The sequence below is a fragment of the Mastigoproctus giganteus genome, chromosome 3 (assembly GCF_048544385.1).
Source record: "Mastigoproctus giganteus isolate SK-2022 chromosome 3, ASM4854438v1, whole genome shotgun sequence".
NCBI lineage: Eukaryota > Metazoa > Arthropoda > Arachnida > Uropygi > Thelyphonidae > Mastigoproctus > Mastigoproctus giganteus.
The window spans coordinates 190131994-190150405 of record NC_143577.1 but is presented as its reverse complement, the minus strand read 5'-3'; the positions used below and the strand labels follow the sequence as shown (position 1 = coordinate 190150405).

At 36.1% G+C, this 18412-nt stretch overlaps 1 protein-coding gene across 1 annotated transcript in view; it reads right to left on the bottom strand.

Annotated features, from left to right (window-relative positions):
* The window catches only part of LOC150088507 (cytochrome P450 2J1-like), a 47289-nt gene extending 30538 nt beyond the window's left edge, over positions 1 to 16751 (bottom strand). The window contains exons 1-4 of the mRNA XM_090370201.1: positions 16600 to 16751; positions 16045 to 16172; positions 13616 to 13722; positions 12900 to 13201 (exon numbers count right to left, since the gene is read on the bottom strand). Coding sequence (XP_090226327.1) covers positions 12900 to 13201; positions 13616 to 13722; positions 16045 to 16156 — 521 coding nt within the window. The 5' untranslated portion in view covers positions 16157 to 16172; positions 16600 to 16751. The remainder of the gene's footprint in view (positions 1 to 12899; positions 13202 to 13615; positions 13723 to 16044; positions 16173 to 16599) is intronic.
* Between the last annotated feature and the right edge of the window lie 1661 nt (positions 16752 to 18412).

Here is an 18412-nt window from a genome sequence, read left to right as displayed (position 1 = left end):
GTTTTTTCATAAAATGATTATAAAAATTTAGGAAACGGGGTTAATTGGAAAGATGTTCTATGTTTCCGTCCCCTGCCGCGACGAGGCGGGCCATCATGCATGCATACATGAGTCCGTCTTTATCTGTTTTATGCGTAGCAAGTCTGACATGCTAGTAAAATCCGCCGCCAGGAACGTTCTGGAAGTCAGAGGTAATTCATCCGTTATCTAAACCTGGGTTTTCCAATAAATAGGCTGACACTGATCATGACACGATTGCAGCATGTCACATCTGGATTGTATGCAGTATCCCGCTTAATAATCCTAATGAACCAAACTTGCAACCGTTGTGTAAAGCAATTATTAATCGTCCAAATTCGTTTTGAATAGGCTAACAATAGAAATTTTTTTGTCAAAATGATTATCAAACCTTCTGGTCTCTGATCAAAACTATCGGCTGTAATTTCTGTCCATCACTACGCTGACCTCTGTTACAACATAGTAGTTCTAGTTCGTTCTCAGATAAAGATACACACGTGAGCAAAAACATTATGACTACCTACCTAATAGTGTGTTGGGCCTGCGTTTGGCGTTCATAAACTTATGAACGCTTAAACATGGCATAGTATGGACTCTACGAGACTGGAGAAGGTGCCTCAGGTATCCTGGACTTGCTGTACAGAAGGATGCCCCGCAGTTCGGCAACAGAGCGAAGCATCAAATGGCGAATGCTGCGTTCAACCGAATCCCACAAATGTTCTATGGGATTAATGCCCGCGAAATTTGGCTGACATGGGAGCATACGAAATGCTTTGACATTATCCTCATTCCTGCACATGTAAGCCTTGTGATTCAAGGCGCTGTCATGTTGAAAGAGTTCAGTGCCATCTGGATACACGGTCACCATGTAGGGCAAAACTTGATCCGAAACAATGTCAAGCTAGTAGACATGTAGCCATGTATAGTATCTTATAAAATAAAACATGGCAGCACCATGGCCTGTGCAGGCGGAGGCCATGATGCTGCCATGTCCACCGCAGGCGGAGCTATCTATTCAGTCACTCTACCCAGGTTGATGTTGACTCGGTCAACATCATGAATGCTGTGTATGCCTATCTGCAAAGAGCATCGGATGGATACTGTGTCCGTAAAACTTTTTGTGTTTCCTCCTGATTGTAGTCTGTCGTTAACTGAGTGATCGTGAGCTGTTTGTTGTCCTGGACAGCCCGTGCCAACCACCATTAACCTCGGCTGTCAGCCAGTGGTGGTTTCCCCGTCACGGCACATTGGGTGATTACGTGACCATCTTTGGACCATTCTCACCACACTAACATTACAGCGACCATCGAATCGGCGAAAATGCCTGCGATTGTGGAGTTTCTGGTCTTCCCATTCGGAGCGCTGCAAATTCCACGTTCAAACTTCATTATCTGGAAAGCTGACTTTGGATATCCCAATATGCCAGATTCGTACTGACAAACTGCGAGGCACTTTCAGTGCCATCAAAATATATGTGGCTATGGAGAGTGACTTCACTCCTCGATGTTGTGGGATGAGTCCTCTCTTGGAGGCACTGTTTTGCCTCGTGAATTTAAATCAGATACCAACCTCCTACTTTGATATCAATTCTTCTTATCGATGAATATGGTGGACTTCCTGTCATACCAATCCACACTCCTCTCATCGCCTGCCTACTCTTCCGACAGAAGGATTCGAAACAATATTAAACAGAAGAAAGCTCCAAGTCCTGATGGCTTTCTTCACTTTTACTTAAAACTTGTATCTTGAATTTGCACCTGTTTTGTGTCTTAACACCTCTTATTCCATCGTTCTTTTTATGCCTGCTCGGAATTTATTCTCATCCAGCAGCATGCTAAAAGATAACAAATCCCTGCCTTCGAATTATCGGTCCGTTCACTCACTCTGCCCTTTCCAAAGGAACGGAAAAATCCAATAAGCACTACACATAAATTTTCTTGAGAGCTTCCATTTGATTATTTTTTCCAATATGAATTCCGCCAGTGTCAACCCACGCCCACTGGTAATATATTGGACTTTTATTTCTCTGGGTTAACTGGGTGTAAACGTTCGGTGAAACACAATTAAAAGCCCCATGACATTTCTAAAGGTTTTGATTTTGTTTGTGAGATCCCATCTTACGAACTGCCATTTGTTTTTGAAAGTGACTCTGGCCGCTTAATGTTGGTAATGGTAGTGAGCGCTCTGTTTGAGTGCTTTCTCACACTCTTCTTCTTATGTATATCAATGATATTTCACTGACTGGAAATCCTATCCATAACTTTGCTGATGACAGCACACTACATTCCGTCTTCCACTTTGGGAAAGCTTTCCCTGCAGAAAGATCTTCAACTTCTCAAATATCCACCTGCCACTTCGTAAAATTCCAATCTCCAGGTTAGTCTCCAATAGGGCAATGAAATCCTTGAAATTATATATTATAAACCTCAATCCTGTCTTATTTCTCACATAAAAGAATGCATTATGTCCATGCTCACCTTCAATGACGAAGAGATCTCTAGATGAGATCACTGGGGAATGTTTCTCTTGAAGATTACCCTGACTGTCAATTTCTGTTGACATAGGCAATTGTTTCCTCTGCATCAAATAAACTTGGATTTTTTTACGCTCTCGGCATAATTTTTTTTCTAAACAGCAAATGGCTTCTAGAAATTTCAAATCTTCCCTACTACGGCATAATTTTCCCACATCTGTGGTTGTGCCCATTAAATTTATCTCAAGATTTTAAATTGTATTCAAAATAAAGAAATTATGATTAATTTCTTCAAAGTCTTTCCAATCTCTATCTCCTAGACAGTTTGTGCTGCACGTCTTTTCTATATATAGAAACTATTTTTCTGAACTGGCATCTCTTTGAAACCAATCCAAACAGTGCCGCACCAATCAGCATTCTTCGTTCATCTTCTAATATCAGACTCACAGAACCAACTTTTTCTCTTCTTCAATTTATCTCTTCTACTTCTGTTTTCATAAAATGTCTGGCAACAGGCAAGATAGAAGAAAAATTCAGCAAACTAGAATTACAATGTGTATGATAACATTTGAGAAGATAAAGCAGATGATTATGGGAGAGTGGATATTGAGTTATGGAAGAGCTACATAGTCAAATGTTTTTCGTGGGAGTTAAGACGTTGGCGCTAAACGAGTCAGTTAGAATAATTGGAGTTTGAGAGGTGTGAGAATACCTGGGGAAATATTGAAGATCATTGGAGAAAATCGATGTCCGATTAAGGTTATAAGGAAAAGAAAGAAACATTGCATCGAACAAGTACCGAGCGGAGAAACTTTAAGAGATTTAACTAAAGGGAAATAGATGGGCATCGTTATCTGAAAGAAAGGACTAGAAACAGGGAAAGATGGAGTTATGGAGTTGTGATTGCATTCTGGTTGTCATAGACTAATAATGTAAGTAGAGAACGCATGATGATGATTATAATGATGAATTTTTTTTGATTTCTTTACGCGTGTGTTTTCTCATTAATTTTGTAGAACCAACGTAGATGTGTTAATAAAACTTCAGCTAAAATTCCCCATCAAATGAATGAGACCTAGAATTAAATATCCCTAAAATTCCAACTAATTATGAATGATTTATTTTTCAGTAAATGTTTTCAATACCGTGAATTTTAACCTTGATTTTCCATTGAGTTGCTGATCATTTTTCGGTTAAATGTTAAAAAAATGTCGAAGTTTGTTAGCCGTGCTCAAACTCATAACGATTCCATATGATTAATTCATTGTAAACAATGCAGTGGAAATATAACTGAAATCTTTCTAGTTCTATTGGTTTTCTCCTGGATCGTTTTGTATAGTGATTAAAATTTAAACTATAAACTGATTAAAAGTCACCAGAAAGATAATACCATACACCGAGATCTTCCATCTCCCTACTAAAAGGTAAAGATTTGCACAAGACAAGTGTCACCATGCTCTATTTGTTGTAGATTCTCTATGTTGCGTTGCTTCTCCCTTAAATTTGTTTCAAGGGTACCATGGAAAACTTAAAGAACATTGGGTTTCATTAAAATTACTTTGTAGATATTGGAAAATGTTTCTAATGTTAGAGCGCCCAGTGGTGGATTTTTTTTATTCTCACACAAAAATTCATTGAATATTCTTCGTATTTCTGAAAATCCTCAGTCTAGCTAATCAATAGCTTGTAGTTTATTTTATTTTTAGTTTTAAATGATGTGACACTTCATGTACAATTAGTATGCATCAGTCCTTTATTAAATTACAAATTCCATAATAAGTGGTTGGGATTCTTTTAACGGATTAAGTTTGACCTTAAAGCTAATTATTAGCACACATTGTAAGAATTGATCTACATCGATTCGCAGCCTTCTAGTTTCATTTAATGGAACATTTGGGATAGATGAAATTAATAACACTCAATTCGCTGGATTCTGTTTGTCATAATCAAATGTCTGGTAAATCTGAACATCCACTTTTCGATACCGAACTGACAAGCTGCTGGTATAGGATGTAATTGAGGTAATATTATAAACCAGAAACATTAACCTTATTTTTGTTGTTCAAATTTATATGAAAGGTCATTCTCCTCTTCGTTAATGAACATTTCAACAAAACGGAGAGTCACGATTAGACTATCTCGGTATGAAGCACAGATCCTGTTTAACTGGTAGGTAAAATCCAAGGAGTTCTTCGGCATTCAGATTCGGTTTTCCACCATCAGCTGATTGCACAACAAAGTTTTGCAGTATTGAAGTCGCATAAAGAAAGATATTCATGTTAGCTGCACCTTCTCCGGGACAATTTCTTTTTCCTTTGGAGGAAAAGAAAAAAATATATATAAAATGAATGAGCGAAGGAAAGGAATAAATGAATGAAATAAACCATATTTATATCTAGAATGCATAACTATTTAATAAAGTACATTTTTGTAGGCATTAATTCAATAATCGATAGCTAAAGAAAATATATTAAAATTCTTCACTGAGGTCTCTGTTCTTATGAAAATACATTACTTAAGACAAAAGTAGGTATCTCCCATCATGATGGGCGGTACTCAAGCAGTTTTAATATGGTATTATATCGGGCCCAATCATCATAAGATGTACTGAAGACTTGACTGGTCTTCACGATAAGGTATGTTTTAAGGCTCAAAGCTTCGTTTTCCATTTAGTTGTCTGCGAAGAAAGTGAAGATGTTATAAATCCGTCCGGTATTCATCCGAGGCATGGACGAAAACGTTGCAATTCAAGAGCCTGTAGATCTTCAAAGCTTGTATAACACAACCTCATGGGACTGTGAACTGTCTTCGCTCATCAGCAGGGCTGAAGCACTGTCAGTTTAGACAGTTGCTCGCTAGCATCAGAGATAAATTCTTTGGTGTGCAATGCCCCGGGAATTTTCGTTAGCTTAGTCATTGTAACACATATTTTCCTCAGCTCAGGAACGAAATTAAAATGCACTTGGAGGAAGAGAGAAATGTTTTTATTGATTTGTCGGTTTGAGTGTGATCGGTCGTTTGGCACATCTAACTAACATGAAGTCATCTTAATGAATCGAACAAGTTTATTCAAGACTGTGATTGCTTTATTAAGGATTTTCATTCAGCCATAAAAACTTTCTAAATAAAAATAGCTGCTAAAGAAAGGCATTTCATCGGCTTTCCGTATTTTAGAGAAATCTAAAGATAAAGGTCGTTTCTGCACCTTCCTCGTGATGGGCAAATAATAACCAGCTTATTTGTCGACTTTCATTTGTGGACAGGGCTACTTCATAATGAAACTGAACAAAGATCGGCAAGGAAATACAATGACTTTTGCTCATCTGTGAAACCTGCCAAGAGAGAGGCATCTTCGAGGTGGAAATCAGACGTTTCTGAAGCAATTCAATCAACGTACCAACTCAACATTTCTAAATGACATCATCTCCAACAAATCAAGTTTCTTGGATAGCTTTGAGTTATACTTCCTTTTAAGTTTATTAATAACCACAGTTAAGGTTCGAAGTAAAAGATCCTCCCTTAATAATATTCCTGTTCACTCAACTTGAAAGTTCAAAAGAGTCTGAGCATCCGTGTTGTAGAAAAGTACCGATTTACCATAACAATAAAAGAAAACTTAAAAGTCTAAAGTTCAAAAATTAGTATGCGTCTTAAAATAATGTTAATGATGCCTAATAATTTTTAAATGTTTATAGTTTATTTGCTATATTTATGTACCTAAAGTAAATGGAAGATATGCATCGTGTTTGATTGCCACCTTTTCATCTTTACTTAGAAATCTCTCAGGACGAAATTCTTCTGGATTGTCCCATACTTTAGGATCCATGTGAGAACTATACAGACAAGGAATTATAACTGTTCCTTTTGGAAGGAAGTAGCCAGAGATAAACGTATCTGCAGAGGTACTGAAAGGCAAGAAAAACAAAGAAGAACTTTATGACAAACATTGATAAAATATACTGTAATTCATTGAAACAAACATAAACATCATTAAACAGCAAATAAACTGAAAATAGACAAATAATAAATAAATAAATAAATATCTCCAGCTTACTTCTTTCTATTTTAAAATTCAACAAACTGCAGTAGCAGATAGCGATTCCTTAAATTAAAATATATATATTTCTTACCATCTGGGATCACCTAAAGCGCTCAAACACAGTCTCATGACTTCCCGCAGTGTTGCAACTGTAAAGGGCATTGCTTTATGATCATCCCAGCAGACATTCCTTGATTTACCTGTGACAGTGTCTATTTCTTCATGAATGCGTGCCTGGACTTTGGGGTTATCGGCTATCCTAAGAAAAGTCCACTCCAGGACGAGAGTTGTTGCTGCAGCTGCAGCTATCAAGAATCCTTGCGCATTACCCTTCAGCGATGAAACTGAAACAGTTAAAAAAGGAGATATATAAAGTCCTAATGCCATAGATATTACAGTAGGGCTATTTAAAAAATAGTGGCAACATAGCTGTGTAATTATCGCTGATGCGTGTATTCGTTTGGTTTAGGCGTAATATAAAGGAGACAGGATAGTTCTAGGGCAGTGTTTTGTTTTCTTTCTTTTTTGTGGGGAAATGCAGTTGCTCGTTTCAACTATGTTTTCGAAGCCATGCTAGTGCTCTTCGTTAAAGATTGAATTCGCACATCGACAAAATGCGAAGGAATATGTCTATTGTTTGCAGGAAGCATGCGAGCATAATAATATATTGTTCTATTGTGCTGCTGGATGGATAAAGTCATTACAAATGACCCAGGCGGATGAACTTAAGGTTCTTAGTCACAATTGGGCTTAGTCCCAACTTTACCGGTAGTCCGCTATGATAGAGAGATAATTTTGTGTTCATTTTAAAACGTTTAAAGGATTGGAAAGAGAAGATGACTAGTTGTATCGGAGAGAGGAAGTAAAATTCTACTTGAAGAGATAATTTTTGTATTATATTGGGTAACTACACTGTGCTGCCACTTTATTAAGTACACCTACCTAGTAGCGTGTTGAGCCGCCTTTAGCCTGAATCCGTCTAGGCATGGATTGAACAAGACGCTCAAAACGTTGTGCAGGAATGGAGTACGATGCAGACATGAGAGTGTCATGCAGTTCCTTTAAATTCGACGGAAGGGTAGGCCTGAAGCGAACATCCCTTTCCAGCCCATCCCGAAGATGTTCAATAGGATTGAGATCCGCGGACTGAGCTGACCACTGCAGCAAAGAAAAGTCATTGTCATGTTTCTGGAACCATTCCATAGTGATTCAGACTTTGTGCACCGGTGCATTATCCTGCTGGAAGTAACCAAACCATCTGACTGAGTATAAACTGTCAACATGAACGGATGCAGTTTTCAGCAACGATGTGGCATTAAGACGTGAATCTATGGGTATTAATGGACCCAACGTGTGCCAAGAAAACATTCCCCACATTGCCCCCACTACCTTGTACAGTAGTCGTCATACATGACGGGTACATGGATGTTTTCGTCAAATTCTGAGCCTTCCATCAACATGATGTACCAGGAACTTCGACTCGTCAGACCAAGCAACTGTTTTACAATCCCCGATAGTCTAGTGCTGATGTTGCTGTGCCCACAGGAGGCGCGCTGTCTTTTTCTTCATTGATAACAAAGGTACGCGATGTTGCCGTCGGATGTTGTAGCCCATTCGCGACAAAGTGCGACTAGTGGTCCGTTGCGATATTTTGTTCTGCTTACCAAGGTTGTATTCTGACGTTATGTGCTACATTATGGCCCGTCTGTTTGATTGCAGAATTCTAGCCATCCTCCTCTGACCTCTCTCATCAACAAGCGATTTTCTTCCACAGGAGTGCCATTGAGAAGATGTTTTCTGTTTGTTGCACCATTCTCGACACACCCTTGAAACTGTGGTGCGTGAAAAGTTCAGGAGAACTGCGGTTTCAGAGATGTTTTGTCCAGAACGTCTTGCACCTACTACCATGGCACGTTCGAAGTCCGTTAGATCACTCCTTTTCCCCATTCCTGCTACGGTTTGTACGCTTAACTGATACTAGAAAAGTTGTTCTGCTGCATTTATATCCACAACTGTGGACTTGCAACTTTGCGGGAAAAACCATTTGTGTGCACAGCAGGGGTGTACCTAATAAAGTGGCAGCACTGTGTATATATAGTGAATAAGGATGAAAATTGTTACCAGCCGGTGAGTTTGAAGTAAGAACAACAATTACCTACGAATTTGAATAGCTTAGGGAAGAAGATACTAGCGCGACCTGATTAAATGTGCAACACTTGTGAACTAGGAGAAATAAATTAGTCAAGCAATATATGTGAACGGGAATAATGATTGTGATCACTGCTTGAGAAATATAGAAATATTACAAATTGACTAATTTCTCCTTCTGTCAATTTAGCTGCTTACTAGTAATACGGAGTTGAGATGAGGAAGAAGGTTATTTAAAGCCAGCTGGAATCTTCATAGCGCACTCCACATATCGGTAATTTGGCATCATCTGCATTAGATTTAGATGTATTAATCTATAGTGGGGTTGACACAAATCACGGGAAAAACGGGAAAATGGAGACAGTGTTAGGGCAATTGACCACAGTTACTGCTTGCCAAAAAGATGGAGAGCAAAAGAACTGTGTTCATTTTCTAACTACAATTTACTGATGAGAATAGTTCCATGGTGTGAAATTCAGCTTTCTGGGTATTATTTCATTAATCAAAAAGACTTCTTTATCAGCTGGACATTACATTGAAATTGTATGCACTGACAGCAATTTCCCACTAGCTATTTCCGTAGCAGGGACTACAAATTCATTTTATATGAACTGCAGCTCTTCAATGTTTTATAATTGTGCAGGAACATGAAGTGCAAAACTTCCATATCTTGTAATAGACCGGGAATTAGTTATGTAAGTCTGTAAATATCTGTACAGTATTGTGATTAGTGGGGGAGGGGGATGCCAGGAAAACTGGCTGGTACCGCCTAGTACAATAAATAAATAAAACACCACGCAAAAAAAAACAGTCCCAACTTCACCATGACCACTAACGACGTTATTAATAGTCTTATGGAAATTGTATCCTTTCTACAGCACTTTGGCCTGAGAAGGGGAAGACCAAGATTATGATGTCCTTCTGTGATTGCGTCAATGTTTGGTAACACTCAAATCCCTGTTGTTACTACACATTCTGATTTAGATGTAATGTTCTACCCAAAATTCCGTTTTAATAATCAGCAGGATAAACTCTCCTCAAGGGCCTCGAGTCTTCATTGGACAACAAAACAAAATCGGTTGCACATTAAAGATCCAAACATTTTTAAGAATCACATCAGAACGATTATCTACCCACCAGAAAAGCTTCTCATGCATCTGAATATTGGCTTCTGAAATGGGCCAATTGGAAATCCAATCTGCCGCCACAAACAAGAATAATCGCATTAGGAAATGTCACATGGGTTCCCTATCTCTCCGAGTTAATGTTGGTCATCACAGTGAAAATGGTCGCGGGACTTAACTCAGAGCCATACATATGGAATACATGCTGCTGGAGAATCCCTCTCTGTGACTTGCGGGCTACTCCAAGATTGGCAGCCAAAAATACTAGACTTTTCCTGAAAGATCGTTTGTGCCTTTCCAGATACTGTCCTAGGTATACAAACTTTAGCTGATCTTCACAAATTCTCATGTGATAAAAGCTATAGAAAGCTTTTATAGATATGGCTATTTCTTCCTTAATAAACTTCTTAGTGATGCGCAATGCGAAAATAGTGTATAGTGGATTGTGGATGGTCATGGAAGATCCAGTCAGATATAAAAGCTTTCAGATAACACGAGACACACTGCGAGCAGTAAATAGTTTCCTTTTCACTGCTGCTGATAGTATCAGACTCCCCTTCCCAATGTGTATAGAAGGCCTGATATTGTTAAAGGAAATGTAACCATCAAAGAAGTGTAAAGAATTTTCATGTTTTTTTGATTTTGAATATATTTGAAGATATATTTCCACTTTCCACTACATTTTGAGCAACCACCATATAAAAATTGTCTAAAACTAAAATAAAACAAAAAAATATAAAATTAAACTGTAAAAAAATCTGGGAAGAAATTTTCGGTAAAGTGTCCTCATAAACGTGCACTGTACTCTGAAAAGAATTCGGCTTAAGTGGTTTTCAAGAAAAAGAATGGTTATTAAAGAAATAATTTTTAAAATTCCGTCTTTGACCTTATGACAGTCATTGTATGTTTGGAAATGATTCGAACCATCATTTCTGCTTTTTGTTGACAAAAATAAGAGAATCAAAAAACATTCTGAAAATTCAAATCTTTTTTTCCGTTTTTTGTTTTTGAAATTCAGTCAAAAATTAATTTCATGTTCTTGGAAAAAGTCTTATTAATGGCTTATAATTATTGTATTTTGCTAATGGCATTTTGATTGTCTATTGATAATATTTCCCATTTGATATCATTAATTTTCTGTACGTCATGCCAAAAAAAGTTAACTTAAAACCTGTTTTCAAATAGTGTTCAAAACGTTGCTGTACAATTTTGTTTTATTTAAATGATTTCATTTCTCATCAAGATTAATTTACTAATAACACGTTAATGATTTATTTTAAACAGTTTCCAGTTGTAAATAATGTTGGGTGACTTTTAAATATCTCTCAATACGTCAAAATATGTGGATGAAAGTTTCAGACATGAGTGATTTCAGTTTTTTCGAAGTCTGAATCTTTCAAGGATAAGTATTCGATATTTGTTTGGTAAGGAATGTTATGTATATGAAAAGTTTATTAGGTTTCATCTCAGTTGCATTTAAAGCATAATGATCATCTATATTTTTGGAAAGGGGAGAAAGGATTTTTCTACGAGTTATGTAAAATTTCTTCTCATATACACAACGTCCCCGCCTTTGGTGTGTGATCATTTTAACGTTTGTATCGTACTCCCTTAAGTGACCCGACTATGATTTCGATTATTCATCCTGTTTGTGAGAAGTTAAGCAAAGGGTTGAATGAGTGGAGAGTTCACGTAACTTTAATTTAATGAATTTGAAAACAAATATCCGCTTTGGAAACTGAGTTAATAGAGCTAAATTGTTTGTTTTTGTAATTTCTTGATGTTCAGCTATGGAATTTTGCAAAATTGTTCATTTATTTTAGTTTAGAAAGCTAGAATGAAGCAGAACTATATTGAGAAATTTACCAGTAAAAGAAGAGTCAGAATTTCCGGAACGGTTTTCCATTTCGGTAAGGTACAGACTGATGAAATCTTCATCTGTGTAGGCATCGGGATTTTTCTTTCGTTCTTCGATTTCTTTACTGTAAAGAAAATGCTTTTACATTTCTTTAATAGAAGATGAATTTTAATAGCACTTTAATTGCGAGTACATGGATGAAAATCCGTGTTTCGGAAGGGAAAAAAACATTCTACTTGAGACCGACTAACTCGACGATGGCATAAAAAAAATCATAAAAATTCCTGCCGTCTAGATGGGACTTAAAATATTTACAATGTAATAGTAACTGAAATTAGACGCAGTTTTAATAAAGGAAGAAAACCTAAATGAATGAAAAATTTCAACATATAGAGCATACATTTCACATTTCTTGTTTCACCCTGTTAGCATTGATTTATTGGAAATAGAATTTCATTTTGCAATGTCATCATTCGTGAGTTCTGTGGATATCAATTAATGTTGGTTAGTTAAAGTCTCAAAGATCAAACAAGAGTTCTCTGATAAGAGTAATCTTTCGCTAATGTGATAAATAAAGATGTTTTCTGGCCTTGACAGAATATCGTACAGTTAACGCTGGAAGATAGTGGTAGATTTATCGACGGTTCCCAGAAAAAAATATATGATGGTTACAGCGAAAGAGATACTTCAGTTTTACTTTGACATTGAAGTAGAATAATGCGGCTGCTATTCACGTGCCAATTGAACACCCATATTACCAATGATACGTTACTAAGATGTAATGGAGCCCGATTACATTTAGTCATTAGATTATTAAATGGATTATTACATGATGTTATATGAAAATATCTGCTCTAAATAATTCTTCGCCATATATTCATTGTGCAATTGGAGGGCACTGCTGGCTCTAAACAGATAGCAGGATTCAGTGCCCTCTCATCTTTGTATTCTCTGCTAGTAATATCCTCTTCTTGCCCAACTAATGAACCCATACGTATAATGAAAAAACAATGTATACATATATTTTCAATCTGACATCCTCTAGGCTTTTTCATTGTTCGATTAAATAATTATTTTTATCTCTCTGTATATATATTAATATTAAATATTCTATAAATGAAAATGAATACGAAAAACCAAGTTGATGGAGGAATACAACGTCCTAACCAAAAATGAGGAACACATAGAGAATATCAAAGAGTTATACAAATATTAAAAATATCTTAACATTTTACTTACTGCACCATGTCACAATAGTTTTGAAATAAGTGTAGTTTTTTTTCAAATTTCATCCATCCCATGAATCTGAAGACTTTTATCATAAATGGAAAATAAGTCAACAGCGATACTTCTGCAAAATACGTCATGAAGGTCTCGGATGTTTCAATTAGCACTGGCCATATTGGATCATCGTAAGATATCCTCCTTCCAAATACCATGAGCCAGACTGTGTTGATATTCACCATGGTTATGTAATCCTTATAATTACATGGTTTTCCCTTAAATTTTCGGAACTTCTCCAGAAGTTCATGGATGTCTTCCTGAAAGTAAAAGATATGAAAGTAAAACAATGTATACATTGTTTTACTATATCATATCTTTTACTTTCTTCCTGAAAGTAAAAGATATGATAGTACTAATTAAGCACAGAGAGCATATTATAATTTATAAAGTATAAATTAATATTACAGCTATTGTTACATTTGAATTTGCTAATTTATTAACTTTTTAATGAATATGCAATACTTATATGTACTATTTATAGTATATTTATGAACTTTGAAAACATTTAGGAGCACAGAATAGTTAGTCTGAAGACTATTCTTTGTATATTATAATAGTAAAATCGACATTAATATAAATCTTCCAGTTAGCTATACAGTTCATTGATTCCTCTAATTCCAATTAAATCAATAAATGCTTTCTTTAATATATTATTTTTATTATTAACTAACCTCAACTTCTCTTAAAAAACCAGATCTTCCCAAACCAATATTTCTCATTAAATGTACCGAAACCCTTCGCTGTTCTTCCCATTCTTTTCCGTTCTTTAAAGCAAATCCTTAAATAGAAAATAACAAGATGTAAAGAAAAGTTCAATAATCCAATTAGAAAAAATATTGTACTAAAATGCTTTTTTTTAAATTTACTTTACTAATAATACATTTGGTCTTAATGTACACCATCAAAAATTGGCAGAATATGGTGAAAATTGTACTGTAAAATATTGAGAAGTTGAAGAATTTAGTGGGATTTTTTGATGGGGAGGTGCTTTCTTTAATATATATTTAAGCAAAATTGATAAATTGAACTGCAATATCGATTCTGATTCTTGATTAAGGGTTGATGCAACTCAATAAAAACATTTGCCTATACAAAGCATAGTATTTCGGAAATGTCTAATGTACACTGAATGGCCGCTTTATTAAGTACCTCTACCTAATAAGGTAGGACCCTCCTCTTTCTCTTTCCTGGAGGCACAGGCTCAACGAGGTATTCAAAGCGTGTCACAGGAATCCTGGTCCATGTTAACTCAATCGCCACCCATAGTAAATGCAAACTGAATGATTGTAGATATCTGTTTCTTAGAGCTTGTTTCCCCCTTTTCCCTCAGATGCTTAGTTGGACTGAGATCTGGTGAATGGGGTGGGCACCCATCAGACTGAATTCACTCTCATGTTTCTGGAACCAGTTCTGTACAATTCGGTTTTCTGACTTGGCACATTATCGTACTGAAAGGAATCATTCGCAGATGGACGCACGGCAGCCATGAAGGAATGCTCCTGGTCAAAAGCAATTTACAGATAACCTTTGGAATCTAAATGTTGCTCCACTGGCGTACACCACATTAAGACTGGCATCTCTCTGTTGCTCCACCCGATGTATACCACATTAAGACTGCCCACGCATTATACCACCGATATAATGCGTACATGAACTTGAGCTGTTTTCGCGATATTCTGGTACACATATAAATGTGAAATGGCAAGAACAGAGATTCGACAGATCAGCCAATATTTTTCCACTCTTCCACTGATCAATGTTGGTGTTACTGAGCCAATTTAAACCTTTTTTTATTTATTTTATTTTATTTTTTTGCTTACAAGGGTGTAATTCGGTTCTGCTGCCTGCTACGATACCACTGTCCTTTAAAGGGCTCGATAAGTTCTGAATTCCAAATGGACCTTTAGTTATTATTTTTCTACCAAAATGGGCATTATTATTGTTTGTCTTTCTGTTACTCTGCACAAGATTTGTCAGCCTGCGTTGATTCCCCTCTTGTGAAGGACCTATTCTCGGCCACAGGATTCGCGATTGACATTATTTGTTTATTGTGGACATGTGTTGTGTCTTATGTAAGGCTGCCACTAAACGTTAGTTCAACTCTGCCATGGTTCTCTGCGATGATATACAAAACTCTGTACAATGGCCAGAAATGAGTGCAGGCTATATTTCAGCAGTGTCTGCGCGGGGAGCACAGTGGAATCGTCACCGTCGTCCCCACACCGGGTGGAAAAGACCTGGGTTCGTATCCCATCGATGACTCGAGGAGCTTCAGTGGGCTTTTTTTTCACTCCATGGCTGAATTAGTCGGTTTCAGGCGTAGATAGCAAGGTTCCCCCCAGAAAATGGGTTTTTTTCGTACAGAAAAACAGGGAAATCGAAATGAGAACATATACAATTTACAGACACAAATACGTGTTTATGTATTAAATTATGGGTAACCCTAATATAATATTTTTATTTGATTATATTTGCGCAGTGTGTGTGTGTGTGTTGTTTAGTTGTTTCTGGCCACTACCAGGAAGGCTGCTTCCCAGTATCCGTCCACGCCAAGAGGAGGCGGGCTACAACCATACACGTACTAAACTAAATGTATTATTACCAGACCCATTTTTTGTTTATTGGGCAATCTCGGTATTTCCGAGATAAACTAGCAGTGTAAAGCACTTTTAAGAGTTTGAAACCCTCGAAAGTAGTTTAGACTGAGCACCGAAAGATGTAATCGTAACTAGAAATGGAATGTTTTCAGCAGATAAGAAAAAAACTTGAGCAGCCGATATATGTAAATGCAGAATTATTTACAAACTGCCCATAATTGAGTGCATTCAGCAAGCTGAACCTAGAGAAGTTGTATCGCTCATTCAAAAGTATGTTACCAGAAGTGAACGTGGGGTAGAAAAATTCCTGGTGTTTCTTCTACAAATTGTTTTTCCTCTCAACAGAAATTGTAAAAAAAAAAAAAAAAAAAACACCTCACGGTTTTTGGGAAATTTATACTGTCAGTGAGAGTAACTGCATTGATGAGAACATTGAAATGTCATTCATAGGAACTGAGAAATAACTAGATTATGATTACACAAGAGCTTTAAAAATAACTTACCAAAACCATGAGGAATTGTACGCTCATGATTTGATGGTGCACGATCTAAGCAGTTTGGATGTGTCAGAAATTCTCTGATCGCTTTGTAGTCGCATAAAACCACCGCTCGCATTGGTCCCAGACGGATGCTGCGAAAATTAATAGCAATCAAACGCTATAGAAATAAGAAAATTAATTTGTGTGTACCTTATTAAAACAAAAGTATCGGAAAACATTGGACAGCGATGGCGAACCTTTTTCTGAAAGGAATGCCAAAAATAAAAGGAAACAAAAAAGTGGAAATTTAGCATGACACATAAAATTAAAATTATAAATGAATAAAATTAACAGTATTTATTGAAAACCTGGACTTGCAAGAATTAAACAATACTTGAAAGTTTCAATATATCTGTAGTCAGGTAATATCAAATGATTTTGATTTCCAATTGTTTGTTAAATGAAATAATTTTAAATTGTCAAATAAATCTAACTTTATTCAAATTTTAATTAGCTCATTAGTATAAAACTGATACCATTTATTTAGTTTGAAAATAAAGAGGAGAAGAAATGAATTACCTGAAGATTTTGCCATATTTTTTGGAAAGCTCGTGAAATCTCAAATATGGCTTCCCTCTCAGCAGAAATAGCAAGCTGCCTATAATGGGAAGTCCTATTGGCCCAGGAGGATAATTCTGTGGATTTGCTGATGATGTTTTCCATATATAATATACTATTAGTATTAAGACAACACACACCAACAACGGATGAGGGGAGAAAGCGAACGGAAGAGGGGAGAAAGCGAACATTTCAAACATGTTGCTGCTAAGTTCGAACTGTGTGCGACCAGAAATATCACTAAAATACGTCCAATGATTTCACAGTTTACGTATGATTTCGTTCGAATGCACTACGTTACGGTATTTTATCTCAATTAGACCATTACGCCGATTATCTTTATGATATTTGGCAGAGAAGACAAACAATTTCTGTAATTTGATACGATATAGCAAAATGGAATCTTTCAAGTGGCTCCATCTATAATTTTGTGAATACAAACGTATCATTTTTTTTAATATTTATTTATTAGTTTTAATTCTAAATTCAGAATTAATTCACCAATGTTGTAATGATTGTCGGTAACTCCTTCGTTCTTTATAAAACTTAAACATGTAAAATAAATGAATAAAATGACTTCTCGTGACCAAAAGAAACGAACTTTATTGTTTATTTATGATTATTTATAGTCAATAACTAATATCAGGATGTTAAGACATACTTTATTCAACCACGCGTTTTATTAATAAATTAAGATACGCATTATGCTTACCCAACTGTTTAAATCATTGTACATTTAAGCATTTGCTTTTCTTTTTATAGTTATTATTCTTTTTATAATATACATATATTTGAAAAAGTAAAATAAAACGAAGTGCCTCTTTTTCTCAGACTGTTTCGTTCTTCATCCTTATATGAGTGTATTAAAAATTAAAATCATCTTGCGATCTGGCCATTACTATCATTTAATGACTTTATCTGATTTTTTGTCCATAATGTCGAAAGACTAACAACTAAATATTGCATAACGTCCAAAGAACATTTTATTCGGACAGTCGCTACTGCCTTAGACCGTGTCGTTAATTAAAAATGCTATTTATTTTTTCACAAAGTCAATTAATGCCTCAGGTTGTTTTCTTAAATTTGTGCATAATATATCTTTACTTTTATAGCCTGTGGATAATATTCCTCCTATTTTCTCTAATTAGAATCGCTGTTTAATAGAATTAAAATTCAGTTCACAAACGTGAACACAATGACCGGCCCTTACTGCACATCGTATAGTGAACGGTATTTTACTATGTTGAGTTCATCGTAACGTGATTCGATTGTACAGTGAACCAATTGTAAAGGGGGGGGGGGTCCATTGTATTTTTAACTATTTACGTAAAACTTCGGATAATTGGGTCAACCGCTCAATCGGGACAAATGCACTAGTCCGGATGTGTCCCAAATAATCGGAATCGACTGTATTTCGATTATGTTTCTCACCTCCGGCTGTGACCTGTTCTACCTAGTAATAAACTCGTAACGAAACAGTTCTCGGAAAAAAAGAAATGGTTATGTAGTCCAAGGGCTGGTATTATTTATTTATTTTTTTAGCAGGTATATATAAGGTAAAGAATAGCAATAGCAGGAGGAGCAGGAGAAGGATTATTATTATTATTATTAGTGGAAGAATCTTGTACAGTTGCTTAGGACCATCAGAAGATAATCGTATTGCACACAGAAAGATGTTAAATTGGACAAAACCCAGTGAATATACCAGGTCGCCTGGAAACAATTAAACTTCTTCAGTTTCCAATGGAAAAGGATTTGTGGTGTACACTACTGC